This window comes from Amphiura filiformis, chromosome 9, assembly GCF_039555335.1.
Source record: "Amphiura filiformis chromosome 9, Afil_fr2py, whole genome shotgun sequence".
NCBI classification, from domain to species: Eukaryota; Metazoa; Echinodermata; class Ophiuroidea; order Amphilepidida; family Amphiuridae; genus Amphiura; species Amphiura filiformis.
Genome location: NC_092636.1, coordinates 2,201,039 through 2,226,872, shown reverse-complemented (window position 1 = coordinate 2,226,872; position 25,834 = coordinate 2,201,039). Strand labels below are relative to the sequence as shown.

At 38.3% G+C, this 25,834-nt stretch overlaps 1 protein-coding gene across 1 annotated transcript; it reads left to right on the top strand.

Moving 5' to 3' along the window:
* Nucleotides 1-494: 494 nt before the first annotated feature.
* Nucleotides 495-12,814, top strand: LOC140160514 (acid-sensing ion channel 1B-like). Its single transcript, XM_072183749.1, has 9 exons — nt 495-755; nt 3,356-3,582; nt 4,286-4,623; nt 5,444-5,542; nt 6,156-6,309; nt 8,264-8,320; nt 10,158-10,308; nt 10,826-10,917; nt 11,996-12,814. Exons 1-9 carry the CDS (start codon nt 523-525, stop codon nt 12,103-12,105), a joined length of 1,461 nt encoding a protein of 486 aa, XP_072039850.1. The 5' UTR covers nt 495-522; the 3' UTR covers nt 12,106-12,814.
* The last annotated feature ends 13,020 nt before the right edge of the window (nt 12,815-25,834 follow it).

Below are 25,834 nucleotides of genomic sequence, written 5' to 3'. Positions count from 1 at the left end.
CTCATTTTTGACTGTAACTCCACAACTGTTGTCTGTGCTGAAATAAAATTTCCAGTGACTTAGTTGTAGTCCTTGCCCCTATAATATACATATCTTACTTGTCCCCAATGCGCTATAATTTTTGAGAAAAATGCAAAAATAGGCTCAAAATTGTGCAGGGGTGTAGTACCCCCTTAAGTGTGATCTTTATCGCTCATCTAATAGCTAACATTACTCCTAAACTATGGAATAATTTGCTAGATCACATCCGTTATGATTCATCCATTATTCAATTTGTTCAATTTCAAAAACGCTCTCAAAAGCATCAAATTGAAATTGTGTATGATTTGCAATTTTGCCTAAGTGCTCATATCATGTTGCATTTTTTCTGATTGCATTTTGGAGTTGTTTCTGTGTCATCTAGATGCTTTGTTAAAAAGAGTTCGTGCTTCATAAGAACTGTACATTGTTAATATTGAATTTGTTAAAATAAAGGTAGTTGTGGAGATTTTACTGTCTTATACTTTGTGTCTTGTATTGACAATGGATGGTAAATATACAACTGAAAAGAACCAGTTTACCAAAGGGGATTACTGGAATAACACGCACAATTCACCACACACCGATGTTGATATAGATTTAGACAACGTAGAAGATAAAGAACACGACAAGAGGAAGAAGGAACAATTTTGTGACTATCTTCATGAATTTGGAAGTAATACGACACACCACGGAGTACGATATGTGACAAATCCCAAAAACCATGTACTGAGACGGTAAGAAAGTATTATAGTACTTTCATGAAACATTTTAAAAACTTGGTGAGTTGTCGAGTACAGGTACTCACCCGATTACAGACAAGGTCGGTCTTTCATACTGCAGTTACTATCCGTTTTCCTATACACAATACACAGTGCTCTCACCATTGACGCGTGACCTCTACAAATGATGTATGTTGGAAGAATGGACACTTGCCTAGTTAACATCACTGTGTGAAAAATAACCAGCCAATATTTAATTTATTCTCCAACTTCTAGCAAATATGTTTCTCTAACATGACCTAAAATTACAGCTAGGTTAGATGTTCAGAAATGATCGCACTTTTGTAAAATATGAGTGAGGGCAAAGCATAGCTAGCTCATAGCTAGCCAACTCCCCGTGTTAATTGAATGGAGATTTGACCGAAAATATTGAGCTATATTGGTAACGGACCGCTCCGTTCTGAAGGATGCCACAAAAAACAGGTATAGTTTTGTAACATGTCCTAAATTTTTAGCTAATTTAGATGTTTGGAGAGGTCGCACTTTTGTGTTTTAGGAAGGATATGTAAACGACAGATAACACCAAAAATATGAAGAAATTATTTCCAAACCGTGTTAAGTCAACAATCATTATGTTGCTCATTTTGAAGAATGCTGGTTAACAAAAAGCAGGTCTTTGTCTCATTTCGTGAACAAAGGTACACATACCATTGTTTCCTTTCGTTTCCTTTATAATCAGTTACCCAACTGAAGCTATAATACCAGCTTTATTGCGATGTCGCACATGTAAAACAGACACTTGTGCACAACCAGAGAAGATCTGATTTAATCAGTTGAGCTGCTTCAATGAGTGTTATCTTGGTTTAATAGCTTTTAATGGGGTTTAAGTCCTGCAAAGGTCGAGATGAATTCTACTGTAGACATGACTGCATCATGTACAATGCACTAAGAATTCAAATATGGCAATTATATATAGTACTAATATCAAGTGGTTATCAATGTGATAGTATCGTTGTATTTGAGTATCGAAATATGGGTGTGCTGGGGTGGGGTGTGTTTGGCACCGTATGCCTGGCTTATAAAAAAAACCATAGTGCAGTTATACTACCCAGCAAACATGATTCGATCTTTGCAGTACTTAACCTGGTTAACAGGAAACTATTCCAGCAAAATTAATCGATAAAGTCTAGTCTATCCTCCACATTGAATGGTGCACTGCACTTATGCCCAAATATGGCACTTGCCAATCAACAATCGCCCACTTGAAATCCCCCCGGAAATCCCCTGGCTCGCTGCACTGACCAAAGTTATGGACAGATATGTGAGCTGTTTTTGCTGTTATCTGTCATTTACATATCAGGGAGGTACGAACATTTGCAGATGCCCCACATACTCAGTTTTTAGCCTACATGTAATGTATATATTATTCTTGATTGACATCAAGTACAAAAAATATCCGTCAAGTGGTTTAGCTTTAATTCCCTTCGGAAGAGAGCGGTCTACAAGTGAATGATAGTCGTTAAAAGTTGCATTCGATTTACACAGGGAATTTTGCAGGCCATACCGTGCCCTACTTGCTAAAACACCAAAGTGTGAATATTTCCAAATATCTAAAATAGCTAAAATGTTACGACATGTTACAAAACTATATTTCCCAGAATTGTAGAGAGTACAATAAATATTGGTCGGTTATTGTTCACACAGTGACGTTAACTAGGAAATGTCCTATACCTCTAACATACACTGTTTGTAGAGGTCACACCTCAATGGTGAGAGCACTGTGTATTGTGTATAGGAAAATGAACAGTAACTGCAGTATGCTCAAGTGAATGACATCAGGAAATTAATGAATTATGGCATTGCGAGAAGTAGTAGATTTTAATAACGGTGTGTTGTAGCGTTGTGCTAGTGTTGGTATGGCGCATTTGGATGGTGTGTTCCGGAGGTGTGTTTCAGGCGGGTGAGGTGTGCGGGTACGTATGTGTTTGACACGTGAAGCTTTTAATAGGTGGTATGGTATTGCTTGAAGTGGTAAGAAACAACGTTATTGTAGGTCGCAATTTGTTGTGTGTAGGGTGGGTTGGGATGTGTGTATAGGCTGAAGTGTGGGGGTGGGTGTGTTTATTTTTGTGTCAAGTGCTAAAAGCCATATTGTACATTATCATAAGATGTTAGTTTACACTGTCACATGTGTCCTCTTTTAATTGTGTCCCAAACAAATGAAGCAATACAAATTAATAAAATCACTATTTAATATCAGTGCATATGTCGCCAATGCGACGCACTCCTTTGAACATGACTCGGTCGGTTCTTTGATGTGTTATGACTGTCCCGCATGTCATGTACGTACTGTGTTATGAACATCGCGTACGCTTTCGACTAATAATGTCCATCGTAATAATTTAACATCTTGTTCAGACGGTCTATTCAAAATCGCGGATTTTGAAAAACTGCAACACCTAAACTTTTGAATTTTGCAGTGTATGTTAGTTTATTCAAGTACATTGCAATTGTGTAAAAAACAGAATTTTGAAAAATATTAAGGGTGTCCTCCTCAGCAAATGTTGCAATATGGCTTTTAATCTAATCTTTTTTCTCTCTCTCTCATTTCTCAGATTATTTTGGGCTGTACTTCTTCTTGCCGCGGACTCATACCTTTGCTATGAAGTCGTTCATAGTTTCATACGGTTTTATGATTATGATGTCCATACCATTGTAGGTGTTAAGTATGTACCCGATTTATACTTTCCCGCAGTCACAATATGCAACTACAACCAGATGCGGAAGTCAAAGGCTTCTCCAATAGTTTTATCGCTCAACAATGCTCTTTATAGCTTTGAAGGTATGTCTACATTATGTTATTTAAGAACACCCTTTAAAAATCTACTAAAAATTCTGATTTGCAAACGTAAATTTCCTCGCACATTTGTATCTATTTCAATGTTTTTATTAACATCAGGTTAAAAAATTATAACACTCAATTAAGGGATGGGGTATGACAGTATGGACAGTATATATTTTGGGACATTAGAGCACACCAGACATATCGAATTGCATTCTGATATCAAATAGTTTTTTGAAATTCGCAATGTAATACACAATTTATGGCAAATTATTAAAAATTGATATTTTTGATATTTAACAGTACTCGAAGTAAACTTTATAAATCTAATGATTTAAACTTAAAGTGTATGTAGGTGGGATGAAAAGCCGCCGATCAATTGAAGTATTGAAGATACGGAATTGTTTTCCAAAACACCAAAAAAAAAAAAAATTTGTATTATATCGTGAATTTCAAAAAATGAAAATTATTTGATATTAGAAAGACATTCTTCGTATTCATAATGCAATTCGATATGTCTGATGTGGTCTCATGTCCCACAAAAATTACTGTCGAAACGCTCAAAACGCTCATTCCAGATCCCTTATACGGACATCCTTTTTGTGCGTTTTGTATAATTTTAACGATTTTCAAAATAAAACTCATGCCAACTTAACTTTTACATCAAATATATATATTATTTACATCAATTATATTTTTTTAGCTCGACTCGGCAAACCAATCAATTGGACCATTTATGAGGACATTCTTGGAAGCAATTCCTCCTTCACAGACAATTTTGTCGATTCTATTGGTTATTACGCACATCAATTAAACGAAACGGTATATGATTGCAAATGGCGCGGAGTGGAACCTTGCGACGCGAGGAACTTCACAACCACTATGACTGATTGGGGAGTCTGTTGGACGTTTAATGATCCTAAAAACAAAAGTGAAATCCTGAAAATTAATCAGCCTGGGAAGCAAAATGGTCTCTTGTTGACAATGGATGTCCAGCAGTATGAGTATGTTAGCGGAGAAACTGATGCTGCAGGATTTAAGGTATTAAGGGATTTTAAGATTTTTTTTTTCTAGAAGTTAAATATAATTATTTAGAATTATTATAGTTGCTGGACCAATTAAACAACGTTCTTTTATAATGTTTGTAGTGTATCAGACTGCTCAATGTGTTACAGCCTGCGGCACGCGTCAACGTTTCATTCATTAAGTAGTCAACTCAGCTCAATCGAACCCTGCTGGTGCCTATTACGCTCTCGTGAAAAAATTGAGTTAGCTTGAAATTCCCATGGACAAGGAACTTACTGCTAATTGTCTCGTTGTAACCCGTACGAAACTCGGGGAGCTGATCCTGGTTGCGAAGGTTATTTGTGGAATGTCTAGGGTGTGCGCACTTGAAGCAGCAAAGTCCTTGAATTGTTGTTAAATGGCTTATGGAATGATGTGGGCCGTAGTGGTCAGCGACAACCTGTAAAGTGTGCTGAGGCTTGTGGATCAACGTCTAGGCGTTGTGCCTGTGCGTAGCGCACTATAAATCACTGCGCTTTTTTTTTCTTTTTTTTTTTTTTTTTTTTTCTTAAGATCGTACATCATTTAAGGAAACAAACGAAAAATTCGATGATGTCCTAAAACGAAAAGTGCTCTCTCCCTGAAACGCAAGTGTGCAGTGTTGAAAATTCCAACCGGAAAGATCAACGTTAACCGATATTTTAACTAGTTAAAAAAAGAAAAACGCAATCCCCACCACGGAAAGAACTTTCGTTTATTGGACGCCATCAAACTTTTGGCTTTCTAGAATGTTCTGAACTTAATTTGTAATATTTAGCAGTAATTCTAGAGTATGATATCATTGAAATTTTGCCAGGTGTTACTACACCCTCAAGGAGTGCGTCCTGTATTAAAAGAGCTCGGGTTTTCAATATCGCCAGGATTTGAGACATCAGTTACCGTCATCTATACAAAGGTAAAAACGTTAACTAAAAGTGATGCACACACGCGTAGGTCTTTACCGGCAAACGCGTGTAGTGCGTTATAGGCCCATTCAGTGATTTGCTCATCCAGATCACTGTAAAATCATCAAAATTCAAAGTTTGGCACCTTTGTTAGTACCATAGATGTGCTAACATACAGTGGCGTGCGCAAAGGGGGTGGGGGGCAGGGGGGCACATGCCCCCCACTTTGTTGGTCATTCGGAGGAAATTCGGGGGAAAACGCTAAAACCGCATCTTACACACCTAAATTCTACGCCGTTCGGGGGAACTGAACACCCTGCCCCCCCCCCACTTTCAATGTGCTGCGCACGCCACTGCTAACATAGCTTGCTAGTGGCCAAGCCAAAAGCCGTGTATTAAAGACAAAATGAGACATTTAAAATGAATACGCAACTTGCTGCATGTCCTGGTGTTTCCTGACAGGCAGTCGGACCAGACTTTCCACTTCTTTCATGACTTTTCTAGATTTTGCGATTCAATGAAATAATAACGTAAAAATTACGTACTCCTATTTACTATGTTTATTTATTCAATCATATTAAAATAAAATATAGTAACACTATTATGTATTTTGTTTTCATTCAGGCGGTAAATTTGCCTCGTCCATATTCGAATTGTAGGCAGGAAGACCTTAAACCGCTGAAATATTCAGAGAGTTATACTGTACCATTGTGTCAGCAGGAATGCAAAATTGATTACGTTGTTCGCAAGTGTGGTTGCAGAGATTATCGCTACCCAGGTGACCTACAAAACGACAATGTATTTTAAGTTATTATTTGTTTTTAGTTATTTGTTTACTCATTTACTTTCAATGGTGATGGTAATGATGATAATGTTGATGTTCATGGGGATGACGATGCTGATGATGAAGATAATGATGATATGATGACGATGGTGATGATGTTGATGATGATGATGATGATGATGATGATGAAGAGGAGGAGGAGGTGAAGGAGGCAGGGGCGTAACATAGGTTGGACGAAGTCCATGGGCCCCGAGTGTTCAGAGGCCCCGAGCAAAAGCGAGAATGAAGTGTGTTAGGAATAAAGCTGATAAAGGAGATATTGAAAAGGGCCTCGTACTTCCCCTTGTCCATGGGCCCCTAGGCTCTTGCTACGCCCCTGGGAGGAGGAGGTGGAGGAGGAGAAGGAGGAAGAGGAGGAAGAGGAAGAGCATTAGAAAATGCTGGAGGACATATCCCATTCACCCGTGTGTGGTGAATTGACTACGTACGTATTTAAGTACGTAATACTCACACACTCAAGGGTACAGGCCAACTGCACGTATACACTCCTTTTGAAAGCCGTATCTTGTTAAACAAATGTATTTAAGCCAAAATATAACAATCAATATTAATTTATTTCATGCACAAAAAAAAACCTTTAAAAACCGACTCAGGTACCGATTTAATTTCAACCAAGCATTATTAGTGTTTCATAGTGCATCAAGGCCCGATAATGCTATTGCTACCATTCATACTACAATTCATTCATAAAAATATCAAACTTCTCGATAGTATCGACCATAAGGTATATTCGAGCCAAATTTGGACAGCATCCGGGTATTTTCCCTTGATGTGCCATGTAATATCCATAAATATTGGTCATAATGCCCATATTTGGCAAACATGCCAATGATGCTCATCACACAAATACACAAGTGCGCTAGAAATTCCGTAATTTTTTAACACGGAAAAAAGCTATCTTCTCTTGAGATGTTTACTGAGGTATGGAGAGTGTGGCCTTCAACACTTTAAATTGGGAAGGTTATTTAGCATAGTTCCCGATACACCGTGGAGCAAGGAAAGTGGTTATTTGCATAGTAAATACACTAATAAATCCTTTTCTATCGCATTTGTGTATAAATGATATGTCATGTCCAATTGTATTGGCTGTGGATGGCGAGATGTAAATTGGGTGATTATGTCACAGCTCGGTCACTCGGTCCCCAGCAAACACAAAACATTTTCGACATCATTCGCAAAAGGTTATAAAAGTTTGTCAGAAAACGTTTAAATGTCGGGTTATATAAAGGGTATATTAAGAGTATAAAACGTTTTCATAACCTTAAAAAACATTTTTGATAATCAACTGCTCAGCAAACAAAAATGTTTTACAGAAAACGTTTTAAAATGTCGGGTTATATAAAGGGTATAAAAACGTTTTAATAACATTCTAAAAACATTCTTGAAAACTTGATACAAAACATTCTAAACAAAATGTTATTTTGGGGTTGAAAAAATATTTTGCGAAAAATGTTTGCCCAAAATATTTTCAGTAACGTTTTAAAAACGTTTTCATGACCTTTATATAACCCGACATTTAAATGTTATTAAAAGGTTTTGAAAAAACATTTTAAGAACATTTCTGTGTTTGCTGGGTTCAAATATTTTAAAATAATGTTATTTAAGTATTGACACAATATTTGGCAAAAATGTTTGCAAAAATAGTTTACAATAACATTTTTTGAAAACATTTAAAAATATTGTTGTAGTGTGTTTTCATACAAAACGTGTTAAAACGTTATCATGACCTTTATATAACCCGACATTTTAATGTTATTAAAACGTTTTTACCTAAACCAAAAGCCAAAATATAACTTATTTACAACGTTTTTAAAACGTTTTTGTGTTTGCTCGGTCTATGGCAACTTGTTGTAATGGGATTTAACCATCTTCACATTTTGTTTTTCAGGAGATGCACCAGTCTGTGGTCCAAAACAACTTGTAGAATGTATATATTATAATGAAGGTTTGTTGTTGACGTAATATATTTCATTCATTTATTTCGCACTCATTCATTACCATCAAGTTATCAGGCTTTGAACTAAAATGAAACATTCACCCTTAGAAATATGCATATAGGCCTGCTGCTGCTGCTGCGTTGCCATAGTCCTCATAGAACCGTCGGCATTCTCTTGCGTGCTTTCTCTCTTGCCACGGCCATTCCACCATTAATCTACATTCTGATGTTATCAATCCATCCTGTTTTCCTTCGACCTGGCCTGGCTTTTCCTTCTACTTCTCCTTCTATCGTTATCTGAACAATGCTATCTGGACGTCGCTTCCAATGACCATACAGGGATATCTTTCTTTTCTTCAGCTGACTGAGCAGACCTTGTTTCTCTGTTATGCCCACTTTCCGACGAATCCATGCATTGGTTTTCCTATCTTTCCAGCTGACCTGAAGCATTCTGCGCCATACCCACAGCTCAAACGACTCTATCTTCTTGATATCACTTTGTTTTAGAGTCCAACTTTCTGCCCCATACAGGGCTATACTCCAGACAAGGGATCTCACCAGTTGTTTCTTCAGCTTCAGGCTGATCGCTTCAGCCTTCCATAATCCTAATAATTGGCTGGTGGCATCTCTGGCAATTGCTAGTCGAGCATTGATCTCCGGTGTAGAGTCTGCATCACACCCTACCATTGAGCCAAGGTATATGAACCTTTCGACCTGCTTGATTGGCTTTCCACCCAGGGAGATTGTCTCTTTGCTACCATGGGTCATAACATGGGTTTTGGTTGCGTTGATATGGAGACCAAAGGTGTGACTGCACCTCTCCAACTCGACTGCTTGCTTCTCAAGTTCTGCCTTCGTGCATGCTATGAGTGTGGTATCATCTGCATAGCGAATATTCCATATTGCTCTTCCACCGACAATGCTGCCTGATCTCTCATCTACAACCTCATTCACCTGTCGCATGATCGATTCACCACAGGCGTTGAACAGCATGGGGGATATAATACAGCCCTGCCGAACTCCTTGTTCAAATGGAAATGGGTCTGTGTGGCCATCTGCTACACGAATAACACCAGTCGCTTTTGAGTACAGCCTCTTTAGCAGCCAGACTAGGTGATTTGGTGTGCCGAAGTCCAAGAGAGTTTTCCACAGGACATCATGGTTGACCGTGTCAAAGGCCTTGCTATAGTCGACAAACATCAGCCACAGTTGTTGATCTTGGCGTTTCACTGTTTTCTCAATGATGTTACGTAAAGTGTTGATTGCGTCAGTTGTCCCTATACCAGCAACAAATCCAAACTGTTCCTCTGCGATCTGCGGCGTAATGTAGTGGGCTAGCCTGCAGCGTATAATTTCTAGCAGCACTTTTGAAGCGTGGCATAGCAGACTGATGGTACGATGTTTAGAGCATTCTTGAGTGCCAGGTACCTTTGGTAAGGTGATTATTTCTGATTGAGTCCAGTCACTGGGCCACTCTCCTGTCTTCCAGATGTTATCAATTATTTCTTTCATAGCTTGAACAACAGTTTCTCCTCCCGCCTTGATCATTTCTCCATATATCCCATCTTGACCAGCAGCTTTACCGGCTTTTAGTTTCTTTATAGCTGTTCTGATTTCACTTAGCATGATTTCAGGTTCTATATAAAAATATCGAAATCGTACCGCATAATGCTACATGTACATGTACACACATCAACTTCCCTGCGCGCAACACCCGTCGGGGCGCAACACACCCGCCGTTCACACCCACCTTTGATCGCAAGCCACTGGTTCAGAGTAGCAGGTGGGCAAACGGCAAGATTCGCAAGATGTAATCTTTTTTCATTAACTCAAATTTATTTCACAGTAAAGTTTGTTGAGGAGAATATCAAATGTGACTGTAACGAATCTTGCAGCTCAGCAAACTACGGAGCTCGGACTTCGATTGCGTATTATCCAAATGAACATTTCATGAGCCAAATCACTGCCACCTTGAACCAGTCAGAAGAATTTATCAGGTATTTGTTTTTAATTCAACAGTATGAGAAAATATTTGAAAGCCAGAACAGCTAAAGTATATGGTTATCGTTCATGAAAGTTCATCTGTTTTGGTATAAATCATGATTTTGATTTAAACTTTTGATCCAAACACAAGGAAATAATTCCTACCAAGAAAATCACGACCTGATACAGTCACTCACTCGCTGATGAAAGATGGAGTACCATCTGAAAATTCCGAGGTAGGAATTATTTCCGTGTGTTTGGATCAAAAGTTTAAATCAAAATCATATATAGAAAGAGAACTTTGCATAGTGACGAATGGTCATGTCACCTGATAAAATCATGTTACACGCGAATTCTCTTAAATCATATAAATTAGTGTACATGGATCAAACGGCACCGTTATTACAAATGAAGACCAAATTAACAGTCTGAGATTAAGCATAAAAATGTATCCAGCCTGCTAGCCTGAGCACTAAAGTTGCAGGAAAGCTCACGTTTGCGATATTTTGTCTTTATGTGTACCTTCATCAGGAATAATTATCTCGATCTCCGCATATTCTTCGAAGAATTAAGCTTCAACAGCGTCAAGCAAATAGAAGCCTATCCATGGACGAGTTTGATAAGTAAGTCAAATCCTGAAGTGATTTAGACATAATACTGCTTTAGAACAGTATATTATGCAAGGTAGACATTCAATCGTACAAATGCAATATCGACAATTTAAGATGAAAATCACGAAGGATGGGCCAAAGTTGCTTGGTTGTACTTCACCGACCGAATCAGGGAAATAACGTATATTGTGCTTATGAATAAATAAGACATCTACAAAATTGCACGGAGACGGGAGGGGGTAACAGTTTTTTGGTAATGACACGAAAGTGTTCCAAGTCTCTTTTTTTTCCCACATGGCTGCTAAACTATGCCATAGTCGATTTTTGATAAACAAAACATATGTTATTAACCATGATGAACGCATTCAGTTGAACTCGAAATTATACTTATATCTATGACATTACGTTTATTATAATTATATTACTGACATTAACAGTAAACGTATGCTTATATTATTGAATGCAACATATTATAACGGTATAATTATAATGGCACTTCAATACTGAACAATTCTGATTTTAGAATCTACCAGTTTATTTATCGCGAAAGCCCGAGTTAATGAAGCTAACAAACAGAGGGAGTACGGTGACTAAAAAGATCAGATGTGAAAATCTATTAATTGTGCACAAATTAATTAAATCAGAGTTTTAAACTTAATAATAGCCAGAGTATGCACAATGGGCAAGTGGACTACGGAGAAGTCTACATGGCTGCATGTTACCATGGTCGTACGTTTTCTGAGACAATACAAAAATTAATTGAATGAATCCAGGCAAGATATATGCGAGCATCCTGAAATCATTGAAGCTATTTTTATATTGTTTCATTTGGCAAAACAAGATAATAATTTTTGAAATAAAAATATTTAGTACCGGTACTGTATTTTTCTGGAATCGGGACTTCACAGCGATGGTTTCCAACCAAGTCGGCAAACTATCCTTGTGTAGTCTAATTGTCAAACTGCATATAGGCCTAGTGGGCAGTGCTGCGTCTCTGCTGCTCCTTCAAAGTCGGCACAATGTGTGTGTCCGCGTCGGTACTTTGTACTTCAGAGTAGACTGACTGTATTATGTGTTGTTTGATATCCAGGTGACATTGGTGGTACGATGGGGTTAATGGTCGGCATGAGCTTGATCACTGTCGTCGAAGTCTTTGACTTTCTCTTGGTATGGATATGGAAGCGATTCTGCAAGTCTTAAAGTTAAGACACTGGCGACACTAAGAAGCAAAACAACACAGCCAAAAAAGTGTTGAAGTGATTTTAAAAAAAGAGTATACGTTTGTCCTGATATTTGAATCTACCTGACACCAATAAAAGAGTCTACCCACTTGACTCCTATAGGGAACTCTCTTTTGCAGTCGTCTCGAGGACAACCTTCTGACACCTAAGAAAGCATTTACATAATTCCTTATTAGATTCTACTTAATTATAGAAGTCTGATGCTCTACCGATTGAGCTAACAGGATATGTACATTTGATGAAGTATTCTAAGTTAACATTATTTTGTAAATTAAATCTAACACTGGCAACTCACTTTGCTACTTTGCGTCCGAAAACTCCGGACTTCATCAGGCATCTGATTGATGATGTTGTGATGACGTCAGGTGTTGTGACGTCAGACGGCGAGGAATGTCTCGTAACGCCGGGTCAACGTGACAACTGAAAGCGGAGTCCCCCTTTCTTGTGCATGGCGGGCTCCTCCACTCTCTCTCAAACTGATTCTCTGACTCCTCTTTCGAACCACCTCTCCTGCCTATCAAGATGACTGCTTCTGCAGGATTAAAGAACGCTGACATACATCGCTGTCTGACGTCACCACACATGACGTCATCCCAACATCATCAATCAGATGCATGATGAATTCCGAAGTTTTGGACGAAACTTAGCAAAGTGAGTTGCAAATTTTAGTTCCAGTAAAAATAAATTTTGAACTACTGGATGAATAATATACACCCAGATATTCTAAGTTAATAAAACCACTATGTTGATGACTAAATCTGACAAAGTACAAAATCTTACTGATAATTCTAAAGTATTTTTGAAATTTGACCCCTGCATGACCTTTACCCGTCGAAAACTACCTTTCAACCAAGTATATTTACCTAGCTGGGGGGTTTACAACCCCCCGAGCTAGGTACTGTTTTGCTATCCGATCTTTCTTCTTTCTTTCTGGCAATAACTTCAAAATGCTTCTCCTCCTACAGGTTACACACTACAATTATGTAACTTGCACATATGTATTGGTTATATCAAGTGCCCATAAGGTCTAAACAGAATTGGGGTCAAATGTCATTAAGGGAGCATTTCCGGTATTTAACCAAATACCTTCAAAATGCTTCTTCTGCCACATATTATATAGGACAATGATGTCATTTGCATATATGCATCGGCTATACCACACGCCTATAACTTGCATACAGAATTGGGGTCAAAGGTCATTAAGGGGGTAAATCTTATAATTGCATTATCTGGACTTCTGTAAGGAGTATGGGGCTCAAACTCGGTGACAACAAATCTCATGACCAAGGGAACAGTTTGCAGGGGTCAGGTCAAAGGTCATGCAGAGGTCGAATTTTTGAAATGCATTTCCTGGACATCTGTAAGGGGTACCGGACTCAAACTTGGTGACAACAAACTTAATGATCTGGGGAACATTTTGGAACACTTTCCAGGGTTCAGGTCAAAGGTTATCTGATGTCAAATCTTATAATTCCATTTTCTGGACATTTTCAGTGACAACAAATCTCATAACCAGGGGATCATTTTGCAGGGTCAGGTCAAAGGTCATGCAGAGGTCAAATCTTAGAAATATATTTTCTGGATATCTGTAAGGAGTACGTGACTCAAACTCGGTGACAACAAACTTGATGACCAGTGGAATATTTTTTTGGAACAGTTTGCAGGGGTCAGGTCAAAGGTTATCTGGGGTCAAATCTTAAAATTGCATTTTCTGGACATCTGTAAGGAGTACGGGACTCAAACTCGGTGACAACAAGCCTCATTACCAGGGGAACATTTTTGGAACATTTTGCAGGGGTCATACCTCCACAACACCAACATGCCCCAGCTAGGTTTGTGGTCTATGACCACCATTTGCCACTAGTTTATTATTCTTTTTGTATGCTGTTCAGGCGACACTTCTGAAATGCATAGCAGTGACAAAAATTCTGTTGCAATTAGTGTTGAGTTAAAACTCACTTTGACTGGACAGAGGAATTTATTCAATACAATTTAAGCGTTTATGCATTTTAAACTGATTCCCTCAATATCATATAAAGGAGGCTTTAGCTGCATATATAGCTTAACATATATAATGAACCACTTGTCTTGAACCACTGAAATTTCAGTGAAGTAATTGGATTCCTTGGCCCTATATAATATACATAACTTGTATGTGTAGTTATTTTTTGAGAAAAATGCAAAATTAGTCACAAAATTGATCAGGGGGTGTAGTACCACTTTAAGAAGGAGGTTGGCATTGAAACAGTGGCATACCCAAGGGGGAAGGGGTCAGCTACCTCCTGTTGGGAAGGGAGAAGGGATGAACATGGGAGGAGGGATATAGAGAATGATAGGGACCTAAGGGGCTGGAGGAAGAGAGAAGAGAAAGAAATAAAGAGAAATAAATAAAGAGAAATAAATAAATAGAAAGATAAGGAACCAATGATGGAAATGAGAGGGAGACTTAGAGGAGACAGAAAGAAAAAAATAGAGGTAGGGAGAAGGGGCCAGAGCGAGAGAAGGAGAGCGAGAGAGTGATAAAGTGTAGGCATATGAAAGAATAAGTACAGAGAAAAGAAAAGAAAGAAAACGGAATGATAAATAAATGTTACAATAAATATTATAGAAACTAAACACATAAAAGCACTAGGCAGCCATTCGATGATGTCAAAGCCTTTATGCGTTACGTAATTAAAACGCCCAGTCAGATGTATTTCACAACTGCCAAGTCACCCAATTTTGAAAACTTGACGTTGAATGAACACTCTTATGAATATTGATTGGCAACATTTTCCAATATGTCAGCGCTCTAATCGGAAACAATAGATGAATAGATGCTGCATACCGTTGGTAATAAAATATATACTACTGTAGTTTCCAATGTCAAAGCCAATCATGCGTACTCAGCATGTATTAAAAGTCCCTTCACGAATTATGATTACTGATTTATTTATAAAGCTACTATTGGATACCAGAGCCAACATGAAACAATTTTATTATACATGTATATTGGAGTGTAGTATAGTACTTTCCCCTCATTTGCCTTGATGAGAACGGGAACAGAATAAATTATTAACACATAATATGTAGCACATAGAGCCAAAATTGGATATATTTAAGATAAAGGTACTTGCCATTCACATTTTATATTCATTAAGATATCAATTAATGGTATCATCGCCAGTTCAAATCCTAATAAATAGTACTATAACATCTTGTAAACCAACCGAGTATTTCACTGGACCACTTATATCAAGCAATAATGTGTGATTTGTATAAAGAATAGATTCCAATTTAAATGTTAGTTTTCACTGATAGCTACTGCTCACATTTCCCCCCTTTTAATTTCGAGCTAAACAAATGAAGTAGAACAAAGAAATTTGCGATTTCATTCAAGCGCCTACAATGTGTGTATTAGCTTGCCGATCGTAATATTATCATGATTATTGGCGGAGCTTCTCTCAGCTGGGATGTACACATAAGACGTAAGACGAATAGCGATATACACACAGTTTATATGTCAAGAGGTAAGACGAATAGCAATATGCATACAGTTTATACGTCAATGATGCAATGATACACTCGCACGCGATGTGTTTAGACATGAGGGGTAGTTCATTGGTAGATCACCAGCGCGGTCATCTTCGGAGTCTAATTTCACCTTTCTTAAGATGAGCACTCCTGGTGTAGTGCTCTCTTGGAAGATGACAAAATTGGAAAAATCACCTTGTTGCTGTCTAACTGACAGGGCTTAAGCTACACTAGCAAGTGCCACGCCGTTGCAACTGTCCACCCGGGGTGGTGTAAGGCAGCAGGTAGGACTAGTGTATAGCTATGAAAAGTGTCGTTGAGGAATAGTCGTTGGTAAAACATCAACATTGTCACCATCGAAGCCTATTTTCACAGTATAGTGTGCACTGGAGTGGGGTCTCTGGACTTAGGACCAGACTTTGGCGGGTTAACCTTCCCCATTCCCCCAGTGCATATCGATGGTCGGAATGCCTATCTGTCGGAATGCCTTTGTTTTTCTGCATAGCCAGATGATGTAGCTGGCTCTCAGAGCTGCTTTGGAGGCAGTGCCTAGGATTGGCTTTTTTTCTCTTTGGGACTCCTAAGGCAGCTAAACATTTGGTTAGTGATGTGTTATAGAATCCTCTGCTTCCCATTTATACTGGGAACGGAAGTAAAACACAGTCCATCCTCTGTTTTCGCATTCGGCTCCCTCCCAGGTCTTCATATTTACACTTTTTCCTAGCGTACGCATTGGCTAGGTTCTCCTGCGATGGTACTGTCAATTAAATGATGATTACATGTTTGAAGGTGGCTGCATTGATCGTAATATCAGGCCGCTTGGTAGTTTCTGCGATTTCCGGAGGGAATACTATTGGCTTGTGCTCCTCATCCATCAGGAAGGTCCAGTCTCTAACCTTCTTCAGGATGTTTTTTACTTCTGTCTTTGGAGTACGTAGAGCTGGGTTCCTGTATGTTGTACCATCGGCTGTACGGAAAGCAATAGTAGGGATGAAGTCTGGAGTATACTCTGTTGTTTTGTGTTGGCAGCCTCATCATTATATGGTGCCAGGCCTAATGCTATTGTTCATAGTGTTTTGTCATGGCGCCAGTTGTACCTTCCATTCTCAAGCGAGTAGCTAGCTGCAATAATTCAGGATGTGGAGCAGAGTACAGTTACGGTAGTTGCAGAGTTGGCACAATCCAAGATTGGTTTTTCCCCACAGTTTCAGATTAGCAGGTGAAGGAAGTTAGTCATGGATGGCATTGATATGGAAAGACAGGAGCTCTGGTGTGCAGACATATAGGAGCTTCTTCCATGAGGTGTCAGTCTGCTTGGCAGAATCGCATCTCAACCACTGTCCTTGTTTAGCAAATCCGTATAGAGGTAAACCAACATCTTCTTCATTCACTTCTTTCACCAGATTAGTGAGGCAAATTCACGGTGCCCTTTCCAGCCATAAACCCTCTTAGTGAAGATTAAACCGAGATATGCAGTACTAAACCATTATAGTATTCGATGTTCAACGCAAATTTACTACCACGTGATAATATTAATCCAATGAGCGATCGAATTGTCCGCTACAGTCGACTAATCCGATTGATAATGATGCTATTGACATGTACGGGCGGAGCTCCACTGACTGAGTTTTGGGGTATTTTTCACTGGTTTGCTGTCATTTACTCATCAAGGCGGTCCACCGTTATTATAAGGACTATGCTAATGATTTAAAGATTGACATGTAGAAAATAAACCATACTTGATTGACAGAAAGTACTAAATTTGTACCTATTACGGTTTCGTGACACCCCTCTTGCAAATGTGATCAAGCCAGGGCGGCCCGGTGAAGCAAAATGTGCATTGGAATAACACGGGAGTCTGTATATAGATGGTATATTTCTTTCTCATACAAATGTATGGTGTGTATGTTATTGAAGCTTGTACCGGGTTGAAAATTCAGATATTTTGAAAAGAATATAAAGTAATTGAAACATAGAGAAAGTACTAAAATCATAGCTTTTATACTTTTTCATATATGACGCTAACTAGTTCATCTCGTATATCTACAACACAGCGCTACCAGTAGGGTTCAATTGCCTATTGTGAGTGCCCCTGTGTTGTGTGCATTATGTAGTTAACAATAACTGCATGATGACCCAGTCCTGCCCGGTCAGTTTGACCTCGGTTCATCTCATTTAAGATGAGGTGGCGCTCTCTCTGTTTGAGCTCTTTAATTCCATTCCACCTCTTCTTGGTTTTCTTATCTCCCAAACAATCTCAATATAGAGAATCGGTGAACTCGGTATAAAACCGGAGATCTCCGGATTTAATATATAAAACTTAAATGTAATTTAATGAAGCACTTCGAGATTAAAGCACTTCGGGCTTATTAGTCTTTCACATGGTATTTTAGTACACTGGGCATTACAATCATGCAAAAAGTAGAAATTCAAGAAAAAATGAGGGCGTCGCTGTGGAGCAAATCGCACATTAATGCTTTAAATGTTTAACACCAAAGGACGGATCATTCTCATAGATTATTTACTCAATTCCAATTGTGAGAGCGGAAGTTTGTAATCGACAGATGCATCCAATTCAATTCGAAAATAAGAAGAATTTTGGATGCTTTTCACTTATAAAATATGAATGCCGTGATTTATAAAATATGAATGCCAATTTTGATCAAATGTTCAATTTTATTAGTTTGCCAGAATACCTTCAGCATATGGTATCCATCAGTCAATTTAAAAACGCTCTCTACTGGTTTGAAATTGTGTATGATTTGCAATATTATTTTGCCTATGTGTTCATATCATGTTGCATTTTTTCTGATTGCATTGTGGATTTGTTTCTGTGTCATTGAGATATTGTTTTGGTAAATATTTTTGTGATTCATAAGAACGGTAAATTGTTAATATTGACAGTTTCAAAATAAACTAAGCCAATTGATGATTTGACTGTATGTGCCTTGATAATGGATGCTAGTTATACATTAAAGAACCAGTCACCCCAAGGAGATTATTGGAATAACAAGCACAATTCACCACACACCGTTGTTGATATAGATTTAGACAATGTAGAAGGTAAAGAAAACAGCAACAAGAAGGAAGAACCATTTTGTGGCTATCTTCATGAATTTGGAAGAAATACGACACACCACGGAGTACGATATGTGACAGATCCGAAAAACCATATACTGAGACGGTAAGAGAGTACCGTATTTATAGTACTTTCATTAAGGTTACACGAAGAAACGTATAAAAAACGTATAAAAGACGTATAAAGTTGTTCTCTAAAACCGCGTTTTCTCAGCAATCAAATATCGCAGTGAGTCAAAAGTTGGTGCATGAATGTATCTTTACATTATTTTTGTGTGTTTATACACATTTTTAGAATCCGTTTGAAAATCCTTCGTTTAAATCATTTTTACGCACCATGTTCACAATATCAAAAACGCGTTCCATGCAGTTTTTTTCAAATGTTCGCTCCGTATAAAACCACGCCGAGTGATTGTTTTCTCCCTTTTTGTATTGTACTACAAATCGACCAAAGAAATAATGTTGCCATGGGGAAGAACCAAATAGAGTACCGATTAAATTTTATTAGCCCGTTTTTGGGAACATTTTTCGAGAATCTTGTACCACAAAACACTGTTTTGTTACATTATCGATATCTGGATTGTGGAACGTTAATTTTGATTACTAACTGCCTACATTATTTCTCAAATGTCTGTCGCTTACTTTACCATTTGAATTTCACTCCAAATTTAAGCTACTTTTGCAAAAAACGAGGTTTTTCGCCATCGATACCTCCGACATGTACAGCGGTAATGAGCTTGTTTATCATAAGAGCCTGTTATGCACTATTCGATAATAGTCAGTTTGAGATCAATTATTTTCATATGTCCCTCAGTGGCTCAATCGGTTAGCGCGTTGGACTCCGACGCTCGACTTTATAATGCTATAGTTTTGAGCTGGAAAACTTTGGTACGTGTTCGAGTCCCGATGTGGTCCATTCCATTTAGTTTAGTTTCACTTTTTGCTTCTTATGCTTGTGCGTGTCTTTCTTACTGACTGCAGCGATTGATTGTTTTTTGCCCGTTTTTTTTTCATTATATAATTCAGGAATTTTTAGGCCTATACTGGTCTAAATAGGCGCGGCCTATGAATATAATTTTACCAGATTCTCTGATTTTTACAAATTAGATTAACAAAATAGGCCCCTATTGGTTGTTGGTTGTGTTATTGTTGTTGTAGTTATTGTTGTATATATTGCATAATCAGGGTATAAATAGGCCTACTAGGCCTATTATACTTATAGCCTATAGAAGCATTGATTTATTTCACGACAGATATCATCCAAGATGATTTTAAAAAAAAATTTAGAAAATCCAAAGGAAAATTGCCGAAAACGGCTGCCCACAATTACCCCCCCCATCAGCCCATATGGTCCTATGGTCGCCCCTCCCGACCACTTTACATCAATGTTTATCAACAAAGGCGAGGGATTGGTCTTTCGATATGCTCGAACGAACCGCTTCACTGTTCAATGGCTTTCTTGTACTTATAAAATGTGGTGGGAGATTTAAACTACACATGCCCTGAGCACACCACGATGCGCACGCACACTGCAGGGCAAAGAACAATGGAAAGTGCCATAATGCGTGCGCATACTGCCGGGAAATGACGTCACATGTCAAGTGGTCTATAGGATGACTCACGAGCCGCGGTTTGACACTATTGCACGCGTGGTCGAGTTCATTCTTTTCTGCATGGCAGTTTCCATTATCAACTTAGGGACGCACCATTAGATTCTCAGGGGGGGGGGGCATGGGAGTTTGGGTCAGGCAGAATTTTTTTTTCGCCGCCGAAGGCGGCGGAATTTTTTTTTTTCGCCTCCAAGAGCACCAAATTTTTTTTTTCGCCGCAGTTATTTTTTTTCAATTTTAATGTACATTTTTGTAAAAAGTTGGGTGGGGGAATTTTTTTTTTTTTACTCATCAGTGAGGCAAAATTTTTTTTTTTCGTCTCACTAGTGGGCAAAGTTTTTTTTTTTTCTCACTAGTGGGCAAAGTTTTTTTTTTCAAAAAACTCCCATGCCCCCCCTGGAAATCTAATGGTGCGCCCCTTACGCCCCTCTGGAATCAAGCCTTGAAAATCAATTGTATTTAACCTTAAAATGTTGTTGTCTTTTTAATCGGTGAGTTGTCAAGTACAGGTACTCACGTGATGTCTATTCACTGCATTATAAAAAGCCTTCATCTGCCCGGGCATCTGCCATGCCACGGTTGTATAAATTGTACATTTGTGTGCAAATTGAGGGCGCTATTTACATTTATTTTAAATCTAAATTAGCCAAATAATATGAGTTATACCTTACATTTCAGGATAAAAAGTTTTTTGGAAATTCCCTTGTCATTTGTTAGTCTGTTTGCTGATGTTCCAATACCATTTTACATTAGTGTCTACCCCTTGTAAAGATGCAAACCTGATTTTAGATAAATAGCGCCATCATTGTTCCACTTTTTTTTTTAATGACTCAGTTTTACATGCCATCAAACAACCGTGGCATTCTCCATCTAACAAGCAACTCCCCAAGAATTCAAGTGTGGCAGTACATGTATAGTAATTTCAAGATGTTAGCAATCAAGTTATTCATTTTCATTCATTCATTCATATTTTATTTCCATAAAAATCAAAGACATTACATAAAAAAATATATGTAAACACGGTACATATGGAGGAAAAGGCTGGAAGACCAAAAAGGTCTGAAAGTTAGCCTTTCCCTGAAATCAAATGAAATTAACAAAATAAATCAACATCACATAACATAACCAAAAGACAAGGGAAGGGGGGGGGTGCTAACGAAAAAGATGAATTATATTTAGAGATCAGTTTTGTTTTGAATTGATTACGGAAATGTTTAACAGATTTTGAAGCTTTCAGATTTTTATCTGAAGAATTCCAAAGAATGGGACCTCTTGTACGTATGGCATGATCAAAAAAGACTTTCTTATTTTTGGTTAGATTTAGGTCATTACATATCGTGTCTTGTAGTTATGTATGTCAGAACGTTCGGTAAAATAATTATCAAATGAGCAGGGCGGCGCTTTTATAGAGTGCCTGTACATGAATGTACCTAATTCTAGTGTGTACATATCTTCAACTTTTAATATGTTATAATTGCAAACAATGGCGCTGTGTGGTCTCTGTAGTGACCGTTTGCCACCGTTCTAATAGCCCATTTTTGAATTTTAACAATTTTATTTAAGTAAGTTTTACATGTATTTCCCCATAAAAGTACTCCATAATTCAAATAAGGCAATATTAACGTACAATAAAGTGTAAATAAAATACGATTTGGAACAAAATGTTTCAATTTATTCACGACACCGACAAATTGCTCAATTGATAAGGCGTTTCGACTTTAGTACGCGAGGTTGCGGGTTCGAACCTTGTCGGTTGTTAGTATGCTCTCGTGTAAAGTTGAATTATATAGCTTGAAACGCGGGGAGCCGATCCTGGCTGTGGAGGTCAATTGTGGAATGTCAAGGGTGTGCGCTTCTTAGCTGCAAGTCCCTGTGTTATTGTTTAATGGTTTGTGGAAACGATTAAGCATCAGTAATGATCTCCTCCACTTGTGTACTTGCGTAATATTTGTTTGTGTGTATTGTATACCTCGACTGCCAACATTAGACCCAGTTTTAACCACCGTTTATCAGTGGGAGCTGGTAGCCTAATGGATAAGGCGTCCGTCTAGAGATCGGACGGTCGTGGGTTCGATTCCCGCGCCGGCACATTCCCTTGCTTTTTTTTTCAAGTTGGGTTGTGTGCCGGTCGGGATTTGTATTTATATGTTGTCTTGTTTAATTGTAACACTTTGGGTTGGTAAACTGTTCACTCTTTCTGACTGATAGATCCTTACTTTCAGCGATCTGCTGATGTCATGGTTAGACCAGATGGTATTTTTCAATCTACCAAATGCCCAGGCTGTCAACTTTGTGCGACATAATATCCTCTTCTACTGAATGCACACTACTACCCAGAAAGACAAAGTTATTAACTCTGTCAATGGGCATTTGCTTCAGCATGATATCTCGTGGATTGTCAGACGTGATCTTGCATTTTGTTGGCTTAGTTTTCATATTCCCCAGCTGCTGCATGCTTTTGCCATGAGTGTGTTGTCATCTACATATCGGATGTTGTTAATGCACATGTCATCCATCTGCACACCTGAGCCTTGGATGGCCTTCATGACAAATTCCAGATATAGATTGAAGAGACATGGTGAGAGAAGACGTCCCTGTCTAACACCAACTAGGACTTCACACCAATCGGTGATCTTTCCATTTATCACGACTGAGCATTTGGTTTTGGTCGTATATTCTTGCAACGAGGTTCACCAGTTTGTCGTCTACTCCAACTGATCACAGGCATTTCCAAAGGGCCTCCCTCTATATGGTGTCAAATGCTGCTTTACGAAGTTCCAGTGTATTGGAATGCGTTTTTCCTCTAGCCTTTCAAAGATTTGGCGTACTGTAGATACCGCATCTGAGGTACATCTGGAACTCCTGAACCCACACTGTTCCTCTCTCAGATGGTTATCAACAGTCTGTTGCATTCTGAACCTTCCTACAGCACACTTTTCCCGGGATTGAAAGGAGATTTAGCTCTGGGTCCAGTTTGTCGCCTTGTAGGCCTACACGGGGGTTATTATAGACCTCCAGTCTTCGGGGATTTTCTTTCAGCCTAGGCTGCGTTGATGATTTTGTTTCAACATAGGTCCTCCTGCTTTCAACACTTCTGCTGAGATCTTATCCCAACCACAAGCTTTGATATTTTTAAGCTTCTTGATGGCCTCTTCAACTTCATCTATGAAAAAGAGCAAACTTGCTGTAGCGGGGTTGACGGACTACGTATATTTCAATCGCTGGGGAATTCTGTAATTCAGATGTTTACTGAAGTATTCCTCCCAGCACTTCATTACTTCCTCTGAATCAACATCTTGTCTTCCCACAACTGTAAAATTACTGGCGTATGACCATTAATACGGACACATTGGCGATTTTTGTGAGCCATGTAAAAATACAGCTGCGCAAAGTCAATTAAACTATTCCCATGAAATCACACGTTTCACTACTTTCGTTTCAGTAATTGGCAGGACGCCTTAATTACAAAATTGTTTGGCAATCGTGTGATTGCTTTGAAGCACGAAGTGGAATGGCCCCTAAGATCTCCTGATCTTACCTCTCCGGATTTCTTCTTGTGGTGTCATCTGAAATCACAGATTTTCACAGGTCCTCCTGCAGACCTTGATGAACTCCAGAGACACATTATTGACCAAGTTGACATCCTCAGGCAGGACAGACCTCTCATAAGACGTGGTGTGAACGAACGCTATATGTATGTTGAGGAGAGCTGAAATTTGCATGCAGAGGAATGGTGGTCATGTGGAAAACTAAGAAAAGAAAGTGGACAAACAGGTGAATTTCATGTTGCTTTGATTTAACATGTTTAATTGACTTTGCGCAGCTGCATTTTTACTCGGCTCCCGAAAATAGCTACTGGGTCCTTATTAATAGTCACACGCCAGTGATATTACAGTTATGGGAGGACAAGATGTTGATTCAGCTACTGCTATTCACTATACCATTTTGATAAAATACTTTATACTAAATAATCTAGTGGCATTTTTCAAACTTTTTACTTCGTTTTGATATATCCCGTATCCTTCCAGCCACATCGTCCCTCACGAAAAGACTTTCGTTTTATATAATATTTATAGGTTTGTTCCCTAAAATCTTCTAAACTTTATGGTAATATTTGACAGGGTTTCATAAGTATGATATCATTGGCATTTTTGGCAGGTGTTACTTCATTCTCAAGGAGTGCGTCCTGTGTTAAAAGAGCTCGAGTTTTCTATAGCGTCAGGATTTGAAACACCAGTTACCGAACTTACCGTCACCCCCAAAGTGATGCATACACATCCCTACTTTACACCAGGATTCTTATGTGGTCCAGCATTATGTGTGTATAAAATAGGACAGTGGTTCTGTCTTACGGTAGCATGTCCAAAACATAAGCCAAAACAACCCCTTTACGCTGGGGTTGGCTGAGGGAGGGGGGAGTTTTCCCCTTTTAAGCTGGACAATTTAAGAAAATGAAGGTCCAATTAAAGCCATTTGGTGCACCAGTTTCGCATTAGGCCGTATAAAATTAATGTTTTGGTTCTCGTCCCCTCCCTCGTCAATTTCTGAGATTTGTCAGATTTTTTTTTATTTTAGATTTTTCAATTATTTTAGACTTTGGAATGATTCATGAATTTTTCATACATATAAATAAGTTTATTAGAGAACAAGGATCACTTCCAAGTCTTTTTGTGGTACTCTAGGGGTTTATCCTCAGAATCTCACATTTGAAAAAAAAAAAAGCGCCTCATCGTTTCCTCGAGCACTGATAAAAAAGACCGAAAACTACTGACAATGCTGATTTTACATTGGAAAAACAAAAAAAACCTCCCTCCCTCATCAATTCATGAAAATCCTCTGGACGAGAACCAAAATATTAATTTCATACGGCCTTATTTTGCTTCAGACAAAATGTGTATGACCAAAACAGAAGCCAAAACGGCAACTATTTTTTATACACAGCGGTTGGCGTTGGGAGGGGGAGGTACCCTGAGAGGTTGAAACAATTAGGACAAAGAAGGCCCAACTGAAGCCATTTGGTACACTTACACTCTCAAAAATATTATTGATTGACAAAAAGGGTACGGGTGTCCAAAAAGAGACAACTTTGGGTTGGGTAGCCACTTCCGCTTTCGAACGAACAAATGAACGAATAAAATGAATTGTGCACAAATATGAAAGAAGGGAAACTATATAATTTGTTGAATATTAATACCCAGCAAACACAAAAACGTTTAAAAATTTTTTTTAATAAGTTATATTTTGGCTTTTGGTTTAGGTAAAAATGTTTTCATAACATTAAAATGTCGGGTTATATAAAAGTCATGATAACGTTTTAAAAACGTTTTGTATGAAAACACACTACAACAATATTTTTAAATGTTTTCAAAAAATGTTATTGTAAACTATTTTTGCAAACATTTTGCCAAATATTGTGTCAATACTTAAATAACATTATGTTAAAATATTTGAACCAAGCAAACACAGAAATGTTCTTAAAATGTTTTT